The sequence below is a fragment of the Parathielavia appendiculata genome, assembly GCF_033297405.1.
Source record: "Parathielavia appendiculata strain CBS 731.68 unplaced genomic scaffold N657scaffold_5, whole genome shotgun sequence".
In the NCBI taxonomy this organism is placed as follows: Eukaryota; Fungi; Ascomycota; class Sordariomycetes; order Sordariales; family Chaetomiaceae; genus Parathielavia; species Parathielavia appendiculata.
Genome location: NW_026944224.1, coordinates 1,404,471 through 1,422,824, shown reverse-complemented (window position 1 = coordinate 1,422,824; position 18,354 = coordinate 1,404,471). Strand labels below are relative to the sequence as shown.

General features: G+C 55.6%; 6 protein-coding genes across 6 annotated transcripts; 2 read left to right on the top strand and 4 right to left on the bottom strand.

The window, feature by feature from the left end:
* Positions 1 to 263: 263 nt before the first annotated feature.
* N657DRAFT_644835 (uncharacterized protein) lies at positions 264 to 1,143 on the bottom strand. Its single transcript, XM_062792837.1, has one exon. The coding sequence runs from the start codon at positions 652 to 654 to the stop codon at positions 475 to 477; it is 180 nt and encodes a 59-aa protein (XP_062648362.1). The 5' UTR covers positions 655 to 1,143; the 3' UTR covers positions 264 to 474.
* A 62-nt stretch (positions 1,144 to 1,205) lies between these two features.
* On the bottom strand, positions 1,206 to 4,432 carry N657DRAFT_398458 (uncharacterized protein). Its single transcript, XM_062787179.1, has 3 exons — positions 4,257 to 4,432; positions 4,001 to 4,144; positions 1,206 to 3,923 (listed from the first exon to the last, which is right to left on the bottom strand). Exons 1-3 carry the CDS (start codon positions 4,268 to 4,270, stop codon positions 1,583 to 1,585), a joined length of 2,499 nt encoding a protein of 832 aa, XP_062648361.1. The 5' UTR covers positions 4,271 to 4,432; the 3' UTR covers positions 1,206 to 1,582.
* A 7,045-nt stretch (positions 4,433 to 11,477) lies between these two features.
* On the bottom strand, positions 11,478 to 11,804 carry N657DRAFT_571065 (HET-domain-containing protein; the record flags this gene model as incomplete). Its single annotated transcript, XM_062788783.1, has 1 exon — positions 11,478 to 11,804. A coding segment is annotated over one exon (327 nt), but the record flags the coding sequence as incomplete, so codon positions are not given.
* A 1,368-nt stretch (positions 11,805 to 13,172) lies between these two features.
* Positions 13,173 to 15,555, top strand: N657DRAFT_644829 (uncharacterized protein). Its single transcript, XM_062792836.1, has 4 exons — positions 13,173 to 13,746; positions 13,884 to 14,130; positions 14,214 to 14,906; positions 14,966 to 15,555. The coding sequence occupies exons 1-4, from the start codon at positions 13,631 to 13,633 to the stop codon at positions 15,323 to 15,325; spliced, it is 1,416 nt and encodes a 471-aa protein (XP_062648359.1). The 5' UTR covers positions 13,173 to 13,630; the 3' UTR covers positions 15,326 to 15,555.
* A 639-nt stretch (positions 15,556 to 16,194) lies between these two features.
* N657DRAFT_572200 (uncharacterized protein) lies at positions 16,195 to 16,929 on the top strand (the record flags this gene model as incomplete). Its single annotated transcript, XM_062788872.1, has 2 exons — positions 16,195 to 16,264; positions 16,319 to 16,929. The coding sequence occupies 2 exons, from the start codon at positions 16,195 to 16,197 to the stop codon at positions 16,927 to 16,929; spliced, it is 681 nt and encodes a 226-aa protein (XP_062648358.1).
* A 326-nt stretch (positions 16,930 to 17,255) lies between these two features.
* On the bottom strand, positions 17,256 to 18,344 carry N657DRAFT_571609 (uncharacterized protein; the record flags this gene model as incomplete). Its single annotated transcript, XM_062788818.1, has 1 exon — positions 17,256 to 18,344. The coding sequence occupies one exon, from the start codon at positions 18,342 to 18,344 to the stop codon at positions 17,256 to 17,258; it is 1,089 nt and encodes a 362-aa protein (XP_062648357.1).
* Between the last annotated feature and the right edge of the window lie 10 nt (positions 18,345 to 18,354).

The window sequence follows — 18,354 nt, the reverse complement described above, 5'->3', positions numbered from 1 at the left end:
GTCAGGGAGCTGGTGCCCTAGGGAAAGGGGCCATCGATGATATGGGGTGCTACTTCAACTCGTGCCGCTGCAGGTGATGGCGCCAAGGGGTTGCAGCTTCGGCCCGGCTGTATGTAAAAAGAGAAGGTGGTTACAGTATGTACCTAAGAACCTGCTATATGTGTAGCTAGCTCATGCAAAATGATGCATCAGAGAGTGAACTCATGGTCTTCCCGCCATGATACCTTGCGAAGCCCAAGTTGATCGCAATCGCCTTGGAATACCCGAGCTAAAAGTCCACGTGAATTTGCGACAATGCCAAGGGGACAATCGATCAAATGAAAGGAACCGTCACGTGAATACCATTAGGCTCGGGAGGGAATCGGGTCGTGATTTCCTTCGAAGACCGCAGCTTGTAATTAGATCTCGCCAAGGAATCCCCGCGCGAACATGGCGTCCTGGTCAGACTCGTCAAAGCTAGGGGATTCCCATCGGCTAACGGCTGGCCCGAATGGGCCGTTTCGAGGTCGATACCGTCGTCATGTCTCGAGAGGCGGCGGCTATCTTCTTGTCCCGCTTCTGCCGACGTCTCTTGATCTCATTCTTTGAAACCATTTCACCCGTCTCTTTGTCAAGCTGGAGCTTGGCAGCTCGCTCGGCCACGGATTCTGCCATGGTTGTTTGTGACTTTCAAGCTGTGTGCTCGGCTGGAGCAGGCTTGTGCCCTCGAATTCGCAAGCGTCCATGTGGTCGTTTGTTTGACTGTGGTTGGGGCTGTGAGTCACGGAGACGAAGCCCAACGGCGGCTGCTCGGCGTCAGCCAATGCCTACTGTAACCGTTAGTCGCTGACACCCATTAGGTGTAACTACTGTATCGTATTGCAACCAAATCCATCAGCCAAAAACAACACAGACGGTATTAGGTCGAAACCATCGGGTTAGACCCAACCCCCAGAAACCAACCCTTCAAGAAGGCCTATCCAACGACCTTTTCAGCTTGAAAAGACCTTGATAGTCCAGCTAGATCTTCGAGATCAGTACAACCATCGCAGGTAGTGGACCAGGGGCATCCGTGGTTCATGCCATCAAGCACATTGCCCTTCAACCAGGCTATGAGGCTGTCTACCACACAGTCTGCATACCGCCGCCGAGCCCAAATAAATCAACATCAATAAACCATTACGTATGACCGGCTTAAGGGTATCAAGTCAACACATGACAACATCAGCGTCGTCAACGTATAACAGCCGTTGGAGTATGACAACGCAAGTAACTGCAAGGTAATGACCGAACATAGAACGTGAGTACCCTAGCCAAGCGTGCAAAGAAAAAATAGAAATGCGCTGCCCCATTAAACCACCAAGCCGCCCATTATCTAACGTGGAATACACACCAAAGAACGTAAGACAACGACAGCCCGTCAGGGGTCTTGGTATCTCAGAGAAGACGATCAACATGGAGATCAAAAAGAACCGACCACAACCCAACGCATGTTTTCACATCACCCACCACCCCCAGAAACGCGTTCTAAACCCTTTGCCATCCGGTCATCAAAAGCCACGTATAATATCCCACCATCCACCCGCCAAAACCCCCTCCTCCTTTAATACCTCAATCTCAACTCCAACACAGGCCCCACCGAACCACTCAACAGACCAGTAGGCTCCAACTTCCCATCCACCTCGCCAGGAGCATCAACATGCATCTCCCACGCCTCCCTCTTGACAAGGTCCGCACCCTCCCCACCCACCGGACTCCTACCATTACCATCACCACTGACGACCTCGACAACCTCCAAACTCATGCCCAACCCCTCCGGCAGCTCCCTCACAACCTCATCATCGACCTCCACCTCCAGGTGCTCGTTCACCACCCTCACCGTCCTGACCACCCGCGAAGGGTTAAACCCGCCAAACTTGGCAGCCAGTCGGGTGACTAGGTCGCGCACGCTGCGCTGCAACAAGTAGACGGCGCGGTGCAGCTCCTTGCTCCCGTTATTATTCTCATTGTTACTGCGGCGCACAACGTAAAAGCACGCAACCGGCTTGGTTGGCGGCGGTGGCGGGGGTTGGTAGGTGGGGTCGACGCCGAGGGCCTCGATCCAGCCCGTCAGGTTTCCCGCCTCGTCCACCTGCGGGACGCGGGTTGGTTGCTGCTGTTGCTGCTGGTTGGGATGATGCCCATTATCCCGCGAGTCTGTGATTTGATAATCCTGCCACTGCGGCTTCCCACCAATAGAAGACTGGGAATGGAGAGACAGGGAAGACGGGGACGGAGAGACCAGGGACGAGCCGCCGTTGCCGCCGGTGACAGAGCTGTGCTCGCTGCGCCAGGCGGTGCTCTCGCGGGAGGGGATCTTGGACAGGTCGAGGAGCGGGGAGGCTCCGGCGGCGGCGTCGCCGGTGCCCGGCAGGGAGACGGGGTGCAGGTCCGGGTCGTCTAGCTCGTCGCCGCGGAGGTATAGGACGCTGACGGGGCGGGTCGAGGTGAACATGTCCTGGAGGGTCTGGAGCTTGAAGTGCAGGTCCTCCTCGAGCGGCACGCGCGGGCTGCCGCCCGCCGAGCTGGCCGAGGACATGGACCAGGTGCGCTTGTGCTTTTGGATCTTGCCCGGTCGTATTTGGCCGTTGGTGCTCTTGATCTGCGACCCGCCGGCGCGCTTGCGCTTGCCGAAGTCCTTGAGTCCGCTCTCGGCCTGGGCGATCTGCTGCTTCAGCTTGTCAATGGTCTTGCGGACGTGCGCCACGTCGTTGGAGAGCTTGCGCTCGGCGCCGTGGTCGCGGAAGAGCTTGACCTTGCAGTAACAGACCTCGGGGGCGGTGTTTGAGTCCCCTGGCGGCGAGGAACTAGCCGGGAGCTGATGCGTTTTGGCGCAGAGTCTGACGGGGATGCCCTTGACGCCCTTGGAGTGGCTGAAGTCGGTGGAGAGAAAGTTGAAGCGGACGGCAATGTTGCACTCGACAGCGCCATTGACGCCCGGGGTCCAGATGACGGAGAAGCCGTCAAAAGACGAGCTCTCGAGCTCCATCCGCGTCTTTTTGTCGTCGCCTTCGGCTGGCTGCCCTGCCTCGACATATTCGACGGCCTGCAGCTTCCCTCCCCTTTGATGTGCCTCGTTGGTGCCGCGACCTTCCTTCCACAGGCTCCAGCACACCCCTGGCTTCTGTCGCTGCTGTTCGTCCTCGAACGAGACGCGCACAAATGTGCGGAAGCGCGTCCCCGGGACGATGGGCAGGGTGGGTGTAGTGTCGACGATGGATAGCGAGTAGGCCTGCCCCTTGTTCAGGTACGTCACCGGGATCTCATCGGCGTGCCGGATCATGGCGGTCGGCGCGTTAAGGACAGCATGGAAGCGGAACTTCTCCGCCGATGCCGGGAGGGGCACAGACATGGGCATTCCGAACTGTGTTGTCTGGAAAGCCACCATGTTGGTCTGGCCTTGGAAGTTGCTGTCTATGGAACCGATCCGTTCGTCGGTATGGTCCGACTCCATTGGCGATCCCTGATCCATCGTTTCGTAGCCTGTGTCTTGGTGGTGCATAAACGACGACGGGGCAAACGAGGGCTGGGGCGGCGGCGGCTGAATGAAGGGGTTGAACTGCTGCTGGAACTGTTGTTGCTGGAACCCATGGTGGAAGCCAGGCATGTCCATAGTCCCGGCGCCCGAGTGTACGGCGCCTGCAGAGTTTGGCAGAGACAACGGGGTCCCAAGGCCCATGCTTAAACCGAGCGTGGGTGTGTGAAGATCACCGGCCTGCGGGTGGTAGATGGTGGTTGTCCCGCCTGGGGTAGGGGGATAATAGCCCGGCGCATGACTTGCAAAGTTGGTGAAGGAGAAATTGCCCGGGTCGAGCAGCGAGGGGGTAAACCTCCAGGGGTCGTTCGATGCCCGCGGCGTCGGGTCTTGATCTCGTTGAAATGCCTCATGGGTTAAGCTATGCGATCTGTACTCGGCAATATGTATTAGTTTCGCAGTGCTTGCAAGGCCAGTGCCAAGTAGGAACTCGGCCGTCAGTCGCACCTTTCCCCAGGGACGTCGGGATGGCCCTTGGTTGCCGTTCTTGCGGGTGCGGCCGCCGCGGTAGATGATCCTACCGCGGCCACCTCAGGAAACTGTTGCCTGAAGTTGGCCAGCAGGTCATCCCCGGGCTTCTGTGAGCTTGTCCTGTGAGAGTTTGAATGTTAGCCTGAGTGCTCGCCAGGATAAGGACATCGCGACCTGATGGATGCGGAGTGTAGGTCGCGCGCCCACCCAGATGTCGTGGGCTCCAACGTACCTTTGGCGAAACATGGGTCTGAATGTGTCGAGTGTCTAGAGAGGTCGATGGCGGCGTCGCAAACCCGACCAATGTTTGGCGCACTGTCAATCGGCGAACGAAGGGTGTGGTGGAGCAGTCGTCTCTCTATTCTTCCGAGCGGCGCACAACTCTCATGCAGGCAAGCGACGGACGATCGGCGTTTCCCGAGAAATAAATTTTTGGCTCTGCGTATCCTGTGTTGTGTGTCACAGTGAAGCAAGCGAGCCAAGCTGGTGGGATACCGGCAGATGCGCGCCAAACTATTTCCAAACGAGAGTCGCCGGGAAGCAAAACGAGGGTAGGGGCCAAGATGCCAGATGTTGAGTATCCAACGGCAATTATGGGATCAGGCGTTCAAGACGCATGGGAAAGAAGATGCGCGCGGGTGGGCGTGCCGGGGGCTGATGTATAAGTATACCAAGACGCAGCGGCTCGTCGGCTCTCCACTGGTCAAATCACCGCAATCCCGAGTGCAGTACCGCAGTCTGGATATCTGTGGGTGCGGAGGAAGGGTGGAGCAGACGTGGGAAATAAGATGGAGAGTCGAGCAGGTACCCTAATACCGTGGGGTTTGCGAACACCGGGACTTGTCACCCCGGCGAAGGACCCGAGGGTTCTCGAGTGGAAAGAACGAGATGTGGCTGTCTTGGATTGACGGAAGGGGTGAACCGAGAAGCAGTGGAAGGCCGCGGGCCCGTGTGGGTCTTCACCGGAGCGGGGCTTGTCAGGGACAGGGGTTTCGACACAACGGGCCGAGATAACTGTCCTGCAGGAGAAACTCTCGTGAAGAGAATATCACTGGAGCGGAAGAAGTTGTGCGCCACCTGTCCCAAGAATGACGGCAGGAAAGGCGAAAGTTATTTAAGGATGATATGAGCGGTAGATGTGTATTCCACAGGCAATTGCCCTTCCAGAGTCGCAGGCCAAGGATTCAGACGAAGACGTTAATAGAGACTCCGAGGGTGTAGTGTATAATACGGTCACAAAGTACTGCAATATTCGCATGTCGGGGCATTCATTCAGTTGTATGGAACAAATAAGCTAGCAAAAGCCTACACGTACAATAGCAAACACTCAATGCAGAAATTGATGAAAGGCATTGTCAATGCCCCTGGAACGGGTATAGGACGTCTGTTATTGGGATACCGAATTTGCTGTGTATGGAGTAACCCGAAGGGAATGAGTAATTCCGGTAAGTAAGGCATTACTCGTCTTGACATTAATCCAAACCGAAGCCAACCGCAACGTGTCGACGTGGCTGTGCACTGCCTTTTCGCCTCACATATCCCATACCGTGCCACACTGAGCCACAGTAGCCTCAGCGCTACTCTCTTTGAGTCTCTCTTTTCCAGTGACGATCGTCTTTTCGCCCACAGCTACGACACTGAAGACGGCCGTTTCGTCAACCATGAGGCCTTCCCCGACGAAACCCGCGCGGCGAGCGGCTTGTGTGGCCAACTTGTGTGGCTTGGACCGTGGCACACCGGTCTTCTGATCCGTTTGACATAGACCCCAGGGCGTGTTTTCCTTTTTGGGTAGACCCCGGGTCGTTTATGCAACTTTGGGACGGAAGCTGCCGGCAACGTTATCGTTTTGTGTTGGTGTGTGCGCCTTATACCGAAATTCGGCAGACCTAGCAGATGTATGATTTAGCGGCAACTCATCCTACACGTGGACACGTTGTTCAGGATATACTCAACCAACAGGGGATATCTGATGTGAGGTAATCAGGCGGCCACGCAGAGGATTGTTCAGTGTTGGTGTCGGGAAATGTTATTGCAGGGATCCGCATCCATTGCATACGCTAGCTGAGCGGGACATGAGCAGTGACGTCATGGCGCACATTCTCATCCCGCTGCTCGCTTAGCGTTACATGGACGGAGATCGGGGGATCGATCCCTTGGAGTTATCCAGACCGATATCGAGTCCATCACATATTGCCTTTGCTTTGGTGGCTGCTAGAGTTTGTTTCGTTGAAATTGTGATAAACAGCTTTGGAGTGAATATGCTAGCTAGGTTATAAGTAGATAATGACTAAATCCTCAACTCAAGAGCTCAGTCTCCCCAACTTGCTGCGCTCGGCACGGATACACGTATATACAGACAAGTCGATCCGCCTCCACTACTGTGCTGTATAATAGGGTCCCGCTAGCTCCAGTATTTCTACAAGCATTCCGAACCTGGGGTTCAGGCGAGCTTAGGGTCCAGAGACCCCCGAGCGGAGTGTCACGGGTGTGTATGCTCTCTCGACAATGTACGGAGCACTCGCCTACGCCGTGTCACCGACTTGTCGACAAAGCCAGACTGCACACGCTACCCTCCGAGCATAAGGCTGCCGCTATGCCCTAGTTTTTCTGGCGAGTCTGAGCTTGCCGTGCTGCTGGAGGAGCTTGCGTGCGGGCCCTATATGGCTCGAACCGTGAAGTGCGCACCAACCCGCCGGAGCCCGGTCCTCCCGTCTTTAGGGCCCAGGCTCTCCCGACCGAGACCAGCAACTCGAAAATCATTGCCGACCGGCAGAATAGCCTACTGTGTATATATGTACACGTACAATACAATACATGTATTATACGCTGCCGTCGACGCAACGCCGTGGTTTAGAAGCGCGACAGAACGACGCAGCGGCGGGATCACACGCTTCGATCGCGACAATCCTGCCAAGACAGGGACTGACATGGATCCGCACGCACGTTGCTATCCTGCTTCTCGGGACGACGTTCAGAGTGTCATAGTTGGGAACAATTGACGTGCCTGCACGCTTCAGATGGAGTCAAAACAGGGGAGTATGCGAGGACCCTGAAAGTCCCCTAGCAGATCCTTCTCCAGATCACCCAGGTCAACTTTGTATACCCGTTGCAGCCTCCTGACGGTGCGAGCGGTGATACATTAATTTTTTACCGTCTTCATACAAACGCAACTGTCACCAGCCAGATCGGCAATTCAGCATCACATAGTGTTCCCCATCTTCCCTAGCGCCCTAGCCCAGAACCGCATGACGTCATAGCTTCGAGCTATCACCCCCTTGCAATTTTGCGAAGTCACGCCAAAAAAGGCCACGCATGGCGGCCCGGAGATTTCGCTCCTGCTGCACTTTATCCGCCGGCAGGCATGCCACGATGTCAAGGGGAATGCGACGTGGCATATCCATGACATAACAGTGAGTCAATCAGGCCGCTTCAGACACTGCTTTTCGAAAAAAGACTCGATGTATAAACGTGTCCCTATTCGCGAAAGAGAGAAAACATCTGGCCCCATCCTATGTTAGGCACGTATTGCCAATTGAACACCCCCGCCTCAACTCCACCGCTTCCCCCTCCCGTATTAGGATGGATGGATGGACGGGTCGCACAGCATCAGACTTGTGCTGCAGAGTCGTTCGCAAACAACAGGCAACCCCATCATCTGATCAAATTGAAACAGCTGCTGCGTAAACCAGGTCGTGTGCGACTCGCTCGTTCGTGGAGAGGGCTTGCCTACTGCAGCCGCTACGTCATAATCGACTTACACCACTCTCAAGGAGGATGGGATTTGTGACAGATTCCCATCGCTTTGCCGGCTGTTGTCTATCCATGGATTGTCTGTCGCGTTTTTGGAGGCGCTAACTTTAGGGTATACACACTAATGTTAGGGGCAGGGGTCCGATTTTCCATAAGCATCCGTTGTGTGACCTCCCGCAAATGAAATTGTTAAGCAGACTGGAGCCTCCGTCCTGCCAATTGAAAGACGAGAATAATCCTTGCAGTTATGACGTCGAAGCGCAAAATTTGAGATGACTGCAGGGGGCACGGACGCTGATGTCCCCTTAATGCTAACTCCGACTCCACAACTTCCACAACCGTTAATCGGTTGCTGGATTCCATTGTCTCGTCTCAGCTCGCTCCCTCCTGTACAAACGTACATTCAGACGAGACAGATGGGATAGAGTCTAGAGTTTTGGAAAGACAAACATCGCACGAAGAAGCTGTAAATGAAGAGTCGAGCAGCGGATCAAAACCCGGTAGACTCTCCTCACATTATTTGAGGCGGATCCGGCATTGCTCTTAGCCGGCGGCAGTTTGGTCGGAACTGCATTCCACGTGCCTAACTTTATATTACAGTACCATCAGCGTGGACCTCGTCTTGCGGGCATGTGGGCTCTTCTGTGGGTTCCGATTCTCTCTGGTCGTCTCTCGATGCTCAGGCGCGTATCTCTCGGTTCAGATCGGAGGACTGACTACCAGGGTTAGCTGAGCGATATCGCACTTGCTGCCAGCGGTTTACCCTTCATCTCTGCTGATAGAGGCTCCCTGTGCAAAACACATACCCGACTGGCGTTGCTCTGCTTGCCCGTTGTGTGCGCTGTTTCGTTCGTTTTGGATGGTGGGTTAGAATCGTGACAAAACAGCCTATCCGTCTGACCGCACCAGAGGCATGAGCGTCTGCTGCTGCCGGGGGGTTGCATTTCGATTGCGGAATTTGGAAGCAGGTTGCTCGGTCAGGACTGACAAAACGCCCCTGGCGTTCCATCGGCCCGGAATGGCTTGGGGTTTGGTCTGGTGGTGGCCAGCACATACACCACACGAGTGTGGCTTGACATGGAACGGCGCGACCACTTACAGGTGTAAGAGGAAGATGGAGTGACCGTGGCCAGGAACGGGCAGCTGGGTAGCATTCAGATATCCGTTTGAGAGGTCGATGTCAGTCACGTATATCCACAAGGTCATGTGTACCTGGTGTCTTTGTCATTCGTTTGCCAAATAACGCCGACTTGAAGACACATGCATGTCAGCTTGTCGATCTTGTACCCCAGCTTGCGCGTACAGGTCGCATTGGAACGTTTGCGCGGCCTTACTCTCACATCAGTCATCTTGAAGTGTGGCTAATGCTTGTGTGTCTCACGAGGCTCTTGAACTACACAGGAGGTAGTCGAGGATCGCATGGACTAGTGTGCTCTCTTCCACTGTATCTTACCACTAGCAGATCGTTTTATATTTTTAGGAGATCAGCACTCTAGCATCGGCAAACCCATGCTTTCTAGTTGAGCTGTCCCTGCGTCTGCCGCATCCGTTGCGTGTCATACGGCGCCGATCGGCGGGTCGGGGGTGGGAGAAACGGGTGTGTCGCTACTGGCCTGGGTTGCTGCCGGCACTTGGAAGGCGGGATGTCTGCCGATCGATGCCGGCTACGCCACGGAACCGCCACAGCGGCTCGTATTCAGGTGTTCAGCCTCACCTGGGCGCCATCTTGCCTGATGATCCGGTCCCAGCCAGCAGGGGGAAGTGATCAGGGGCGAGTTTCTTGGGCCGGAAGGGGGAGTGGACTGAGTAGTAGGCGTGTTGGACCCGGGCCGAGTACGTAGGTACAGCACTTAGCACGGGAGTCCGGGGGGACGAGCACTCACCTCACACCTGTACAGAACAGTGTACCCAACATAGTGGCATTCAACGTTACTTCGTTTTCTCCGCGAGGTGCCAATCATTCATGTATGCTGCTGGTGTAAAATGTCTGTCTGCAGCTCATTCAGCTCATCTGGCTCGACTTGCATGGGCCGGGAATTGCTCATGATGGCGACGTAGTGAAGCTGGTCTATAACCGCCGTATCTGTATACGACCCTATATCCAGGTACGTTCTGTTCTTACCGTTGGCGGATGTGACCCGGTTTGTGTTTAATGAATGCCTGTAGGGTGTCATCATCGCCCGCTCCCTTAAGTGCACCATCAAGTGGCGTTGCGGTGGCAGACTCCTCAAGTTTGTAACAACAGCTCAATCAAAGACGTCAATCACTGCAAACTCTCATCACCGGGTCTTAAGGAAACACTTCTAAGAGGAGAAGCACATAGGCCGGCTCGTTCGATTCTTGTCTCAGTCCAAGCGTCCTTCAGCTGCCTCACAGCCGTCGCCTTCATCCCTTCAGGCAACCTCGCCAAGCCCACCATCTCAAACCTCCCCCTCGCCTCGCCCTGCTTCCCCTTCTTCTTCCTCAATACAAATGGCACATCCGCCCCGGGAAACAGTAAGGCCAGCTTATCACCCTCCCTCACCTCCCCCTTCGTGAAGCCAGACCAAACCCCGAGACCCGCTACAAAGGTTCTCTGTAAGGCGAATACAGAACGAATCCTCAGTGCCACCGGTTGTGTCAACGGAAAGATACGCCTGTAGATGGTCCGAGCTGTCCAGTTGCAGCAGACGCCCACCACCGTCGTCACTAGCTTACTGGCCCCAGTCCTTCGGCCGTGCTTCGCATATAGTGCATCAGCACGTCAAATTTTCGTGGTATTCCTCTTCCATTGGCGCCGTTTGCTCTGCACCTGCACCGCCGCCGAAATGATGCTCTTGCCCTTGCAAGACGGCAAAGAAGAGTGTCTTCCACAGGGCTCGACCGAGCCGGTGTAGCCCATCGTAGCGCGCGCGAACCGGCCCGGCGTTCGATTTTGCAAAGGAACCTGGACGACTCAACTGTTTGCATGTATTGCGAGAGCGCGGTGAAGTAGTCTGATGAGGACAAAATCTCTGATAAGTTCCAGGTTAGAAGGGCATTTGCCCAAGAGGAGATGATCACGGCCCAAATCTTAGGGTAGGCATGAACGGGATAGATCGTGGGGAATCAGAGGAGGGTGGTGTGGTGTGGATGCAGTCGACTGAGTCGAAGACGAGGGTTTTTGTGATGAGTAGCTTGCGGCATGGGGAAAGGCCCACGCAGTTTGGATGGTGCAGAGAGAGCCGGTCGACGTCAAGGAGAGGGCCGGGTGCATAACCGCGGAAGCTGTATGAGGTGGAGAAATCGAGGACCCAGGAAGGCAGGTTATGGGGGTTCTGCGGGCTCCGTAAGGGGACGATGTGGTATAGGCTGGCTGAACGCTCGGCGCAGATAATGTGGACGGTTGCATCGCGAAAGGCTTCCGAGACAGACTTCCCGTAGTCGGCTGCTATCAGGTCCCGGGTTTGCTGGGAAGTGAGGGTGAGAATCTCGTATATTTCGTCTTAGGGATCGGTAGCAAAGGGCTCTAGCCCCTAGGATGGCACACCGTAGACTCCACCATGCTCTGGTCGGTCCGGATGGTGTCAGCTTTTGCGCATCGAATTGAGCATATGGGCGTTGGACTCAACGAGCTCTCTCGCTTTTCCTAAGACTACCAAGTATGCGCTGCGGTGCTCTGGCGGCAGGTCCTCCAAACCTGTGCCGTAAACTTCAAGCATAGCGTTAGCTGTGAGATACGCCTTTACGAAGCCCTCCAGGTAATGCTGGGGTTAAATCCACATGCTAAGAGCGGTGTCGTCCTTGGAAGCACAATTTCCTGGACAATCCAAGTTCGGGTAAACCAGGGACATGCGAGCATGGAAAGAACGGCGGCCATGAAACGTGGTGTGGTATACTCAGAGACGGACTCGGCAGCAATAACGTCCATGACATAGCCGCTGTCGTCGTAAGATGGTCCCAGCCAGACGATAACTCTGGAGGCTGATGCGTAGACTTGAGCCATCTGACGGACCTGCTCCGTCTTCTCAGTCAGATGCGCCTGGTTGATACACACAGCATCAACCCAGAGAGGTGCAGTGGCTCCTTTCTGTGTGATAGCATCGTGCGTCGCAAGGCGACCAAATCCTGATGCAGATCGGGTCACACGGCTACCGAGAATGATGATTGTCTCCAGATCTCGCGGTTCAGGATTCCAAATGTACGAGAGTGCCGAGAAGTCGACGACACCATCACCTCTTGGTATGGACAGGAACTCGCAGCGGATGCGGAATCGTCTTCTGCCGGAAGCAACGACAGAACGCGGATGTGGTCTGGTTCAAGCGTATCATATTCGAACCACGATTGGTCAGGTCCGTCAGGTTTGAACAAAATTTGACAATGGAAGCAATGCCCTGAGGTTGCTTGTTGCGATAGCTGCAACCCGCCGCCTCACTGTCTCCTTCAAGTCCATTGGGCTGTTGGTTCAACCCCAAAACGGTTGACGGCGATACCGTGCAGGGTGTCGACTGGGCCGCAGCGTGTGTGTGCGATTCTGATTTCTTGTCGAAAGTTTAACGCAAAGATACTGAGGTAAAGTTCAGCTCACTCGCCAGGAGTAGCTGGCGCGCCGCCATTATACGGCGCAACTAGGGGTTGCTTGGTTTCGGGGATATACAGTGGGCGCCGTGTAAAAACGCCGAACTGTTTGTTCGCGCCACATTGTCATCATGACCACCATCTAGTCCAACCTCAACCAAAAGTGCATTTCTTAGTCAAGTTACATACCAACTTGCTCCAAACATATGCCAAAAGATAGAGAACACGATAATATCAATTAAGACTTAATATAACAACCTTATGTCTTCGATGGTAGCTCAAGATATAACATAGATCACCAACCCTGTTGTGTGAATCGACTCCGGCTTTTCTCAAGTCTTTTCAGAACAGTTGTTTGATCCTTTGCCAACGACTTGAGGGAGGACTCACGTGCAAGCTGGACATGCCCTAGCAACAACTGGAGCGAATAATCCTAGGAGGTACCTAGACTGCGTCTTAAGTTTGTACACTATGGAAAAGACTCAACTTGAACACTCGAGACCGGCCTTCTCCTTCAGTCATGTGTGAATCGAAACATGACCACTCAGAGAACGATGTATGCTGGGCGGCTTTACACAGCAGACACTGCGAACTCTTCAAACCATCATCGACCTCGTGTCATTGAAGACTTGGGTGATTGGCCAGCGACGACTCCCGGAGGGTGTTGGACTCAGTACACAACAATATCCAAGTCTGGAAGCGCCCCTGTCGTTGAAACACTGACGAGCTGGTTGGATCTCAAGGCCAATGCTCGTGGTCGGATGATTGGCTTGTGATTCGTCCGAGGGATGCTGACTAGAATGCACAGTTATCGCCCGGCAAACAATCCGCTGGTTCTCTATACACACCAGCCCTGTTCTTCGGTGCCGTTATAGTCCATCCCTCTCCAATGGCACAAGCTTCCGGTCGTTGGAGAGATCGTTGATCTTCTGAGACTCTGATATCATTCGAAGTGGAAAGTCGCCATCCTGAAGTTTGGGAAGAGTTGGATGGCCCTCTCCTTGGCGAACCTGATGGTTGTTTCAGAGCCCCTCCATCACAGGTTTTTATCTTATCAGCTGCACCTCGGTGGCGTGCCGGCCGCGCGGATCGGCCGCAGTGGGCAGCTCCGACCCGCTTAAGCACCCGCTAAGCCGGCGGCAGTGTGGTTCTGACCGCCCACTTCACACCTCTCCCTAAAATACTCACCCATCCCCGCTCTGCTTAGCGAGAGGCTTCTGCTAGCTGCTGTTATCATCGAAACTCATTAGGACCCCTTCCTCCTTACAAACCACTTGTATCTATCAAACACCGTAACGAGGGTGGCTCGGAGCCAGCATCATGTGGGGAGCATTAACTTCCTCATCTTCGGCCACGCCGCCACCAGATACCGTCTCGGCAGAGGAGAACCAGAATGAGGGCTCCAAACTCAGGACGTTCATCTCTATCCTAAGAAAGTCAGTAAAACGATGGTCAAGCTCCTGCCGCGAGTCTCAAGTGCTATCCAACAAGAGCCGGTGTGGACAGGACAACGTTCATCTGATACTTTGACGTGAGGCGAGTTTGGACGCTAATAATAATATCAACGCCGCAGATTCATCGGAGTATCCGACCTCGCCTCGGTCCGATTTTCACTACCCTCACAGCTTCTCGAGCCGACCCCGAATCTCGAGTACTGGAACTACCTCGACTCTCCGAATGCGTTTGTCGCTATTGGAACAGCAGACGACCCGGTCGACCGCATGCTGGAGGTGTTGCGTTTCTGGTTCACCAAAGACCTGAAATATGCAAAGGGCAAGCCATGCAAACCATACAACTCTTGTTTGGGCGAGTTCTTCAGGGTATGTGGAAGCCGGATGGGGTGTGCGAAAGGCCCAGAGGTGAAGCCAGCATGGCCAAGATACTGATGGGATGATTTTGTCAGTGCAATTGGGAGACACAGGACGACGCTCCTAGGATTGATACGAGGGCCCTACGGGCGAGGGACAGCGCGCCTGGCAGCAGCGCGTCGAGTACGAAGTCAGCGAAGCTCGCGGTCCCTAATGGGCTCGGCTCTGGTGCCCGTGGCGCTTCGAGCGTGTCGGTCTCACAATCGGTGACCAACCCGACCAAGCCGGTCCGGGTTTCATACCTGACGGAGCAGACATCGCACCACCCGCCCGTCAGCGCCTTCTACATCAGCTGCCCGGAGAAAGGGCTCCATGCCAAGGGGTTCGACCAGATCACGGCAAAGTTCACCGGCACGTCAATCAAGGTGATGCCGGGAGAGCACAATCTCGGCATTTTCATCACCGTGGAGCGGCGCGACCACGAGACATACCAGCTGACGCACCCTGCGGCCCATCTCGGCGGTATTCTTAGGGGTGCGCTGAGCGTGACGGTTGGCGATATGGCCTACATCACTTGCCCGGAGACCAAGCTCAAGGCCATCCTGCAATACTACGACGACGGCTGGCTTGGTCGGACCACGAACAAGGTGGAGGGCATCATCTTTCAATACGATCCGGAAAATGATAACAAGCAGCGTATCGCCGACGTCCCAGAGGATGATATTCTTGTGCGTTTAGGGGGGGCATGGAAGGAGAAGATCGTTTTCACCCTCGGTCCAAAGCCTCTGGTACGTACACCACGCAAAATGCTCGCACAGACGGAGTAAAAGCTAAATCGAAGACGCAGAACTCCCACCCCCCAGAGGCGCAAACCACCATCATTGACATCGCCCCCCTCACGGTAGCACCCAAAGTCCTTCCTCCGGCCGAGCAGCAGCTCCCCAACGAGTCGCTGACTCTCTGGGGCGAGGTGACAAAGGCCATCCTGTCGAAGCAGTACTCGCAGGCGACGTCTGTCAAACAGGAGCTTGAGGAAGCCCAGCGCGAGAAGGCCCGTGAGCGGGAGCGGAAGGGCGAGACGTGGAAGCCCGTCTTCTTCGAGCAGGCGATTGACAAGGCCGGCAAGCCGTCGCTGACGGAGAAGGGCAGGGAGGTGCTTAACCGCGCGCAGAAAGGGGAGTGGAGTTTGGAGGGCATCGTTCCCTAGACGGTGAGGTGCTAATAAGGGGCGGTTGTTCTCCATGGGCTGGATGCATTTGGATTGCGATGGAGGAGGTTTCTGGCCGGGGCACCATTTGTCTTTTGTCTGGTGGTTTCTGCCCTCTTCGATCCCTGGGTTGCATATATATTCTCTTGCGGCTTTGCTGGGTGCTTTGGGCGTTGGTGTTGCATGCTGACGCGTTCGGGATGGGGAGGGTTAAGTGGACAATTTCCGCGGCGCATTTACACACCCCAGATATACAGATATAAGCACAGTTGAGGCATAATATCAACGAATAGCGCGATTTTACCGCATACCGAAACCATCTTGTTAGAAATTCATGCATTGTCCGGCCGAGTGACTACAACTTGTCAGAGCTTTGTTCTTGTTCTACACTATGCATGCCCTCGACGTGATATGGAATCCTTTATATAGGATGACAAGCCTCATTCAAACCTTAGAGGCTTTAATTTAAAGGTGTTTCACGTTGCATGGTGTCAGCACATGATGGTCAAAATCAGGACCTCAGAGCCCGAAGTCAATCACATCTCTGGAACATTGACGTCGTCAACCGCCCCACAGCGGATGCATAGCGGGGTCGATCTGGCCCTGAACTCCCTGAAAAACGAGTGTTCTGGCACGCTCGCAACTTCGCATCGCGCTCCAGAAAGTTACAGTTCCAGCGCTTCCGTCTCGGTTTGCTGGATTGCGAGATTACGTCTGAATAACTGTACGGAGTTACCTATATTTTCCGGATCCTCGCAGCATTGCCGCAACTTGCCGCTTCTCTGTCAAACACATCGCAATTTGATACCCCGCGTTTGCCCCTCAATCCCCGTAGGACCATCAGCGCTCGACAGCATACAATCGCAACAATGGCAGGCGGTGCTCCAGGGTCAAGCTCCCGCGGTCGCGGCGGCAAATTCAAGAAGTACACACGCGGAGGTTTGTTTATGCAACACCGTGACCACGTGCGCACACAGCTGACAGCGACTCCAGGCGGCAAGCATTTCTCGCGCGATCTCCGGCCCCTCGATGCCGACGGCAACGAAATCAGCATGTGGAGCGCAGACGCGCAGAAGAAGTTGGGGGCGTCTGACGAGGACAGCGAGGGAGACTTCGAGGAGGAGGAGTCTGAGGAGGAATCCGGCGATGACGCCGGCCCGTCGACACAAACCCAGTCCGCCGCCGAGCTGAGCCGTGAGGAGCGCAGGAAGGAGAAGAAGGCGCGCAAGGAGGCGGCCATCGCCAGGGCCAAGAAGCCCGTGCAGGTCGGCGACCTGCCGCCGAGCGACTCGGAGGACGAGGACGAGGACGAGGACGACGCCCCCATGCCCGCCAACCCGAACCACTCGCGCCAGGCCCGCAACCAGACTAAGCAGGCAGCGAGCGTCGACGAGGCCGCGGAGGGAGTCAAGAAGCTGAGCGTCGCCCCGAGCAGGCGTGAGCGCGAGGCAATGGAGGCGCAGGCGGCCAAGGAGAGGTATCGCAAGCTGCACGAGGCTGGCAAGACGGACGAGGCCAAGGCGGACCTCGCTCGCCTGAAGCTGATCCGGGAGAAACGAGAGGCCGAAGCAGCCCGGAAACAGGTATGCCACACTCATTGTTAACCAAGTTCATCAGCAGCAGCTGGTCACTAACACTACATACAGGCTGAGAAGGAAGAGAAAGAGGCCCAAGACAAGGCTAAGAGGGCGGAGATTGAGGCCAGGGAAGCCAAGCGGCGCGAGGCAGCTCTTGGCCCAAAGAAGGGCGCGAAGAAGAAATGAGGCTTGTCTATTTTCCAGGCTACGTTTTCCAATAGTCCGTACCTTCCATGGCTCCTACAATTACTCCGAGTTTTGCCTGCCTGCTCCGTGGTCACTCCCTTGATATCCTTCGCTCTATAACCAATCTGGTTCCGTGTAGAAATACAGCCTCTGTTGTACACAGCCTCTCAAGGCATGCCGGCCAGGCCATCGGTCCCGACCGACTCCTTCCACAGCTCGTCGAAGTCGACCCCCTTCGACTTGAACAGATCCCGGATCTTCTGCGCTGCCACAACCTGCTTCTCGGGCGTAAACCCACCAGGCTGGGTGGCCTCAAATTGAACCATCTCGACCCACCTAAAGAACAAGTCTTCCTTGCCGAGCGTGGCGAGCGCATCCCGGAACGCAAACAACTGCCTCCGTCTCTCGTCCTGCTCGGCCATCGGTCCATCCCCCAGATCCACGCTCACCCACCCAAACTGCTCATGATGCAGCATCACTACTGTCCCAAACGCCTCGAGCGCGATCTCCTTCTTATCCACCAACCTCGTCGCATCCACCATGGCCTTCCAATCCAAATCCCAGTCCCCGTCCATCGTCAAATATCCCGTCTTGCCCTGCAACAGCATCGGCGCCGTGGCGGCCCTCACCCGCGAAAGCACCGCCTCCCTTCCCTCCCGTGCCTCCTTCCGTTCTCCATCAAACAGATCCACACCATTTTCCCTCAACAACCCATCCCAACTGTCCCTGCTCCGCCGCACATACACCTCCTTCCCGCGGAACCCGACCGCCCACCGCCACTGCACAGGCGACCCCCGCCCGCCGCTCGACGCACCCACGACGAATTCGTACGGCCACGGCCAGACGAACACGCCCAAGAGGAAATCCAAAAGGAACGTCGCCGCGCGGCGGGCGATCACGCGAGCGAGCTCGCCGTACGTCAGATCGGCTGCGCGGAGCGTGGTCTCGTTGTCGCGGCCTAGTGCGGCCGACGTGAAGAGGGCGAGGTAGTAGGGGCCGATGTGGTACACGCGCCAGAAGAAGAGGAGGAGGACAGCTAGGTTGAGGGCCACGGGCACAAGGAAGAGTTTGCGCTTGAAGGTGGCCGGGCGAGGGTCGATGTGGGTTATGTAGACGTGACCTGGAGGGAGGAGGTTGGTGAAGGGGGCAAGGGAGGAGGGGGCGGGTTTGAAGGGGGGGGGTGGGGAGGTTGCGGGCGGTTTTTGCTTTGAGGAGGAGGAGGAGGGGGTAAGGCGGGATTTGGGTTTGGGTGGCATTGTAGTGGTG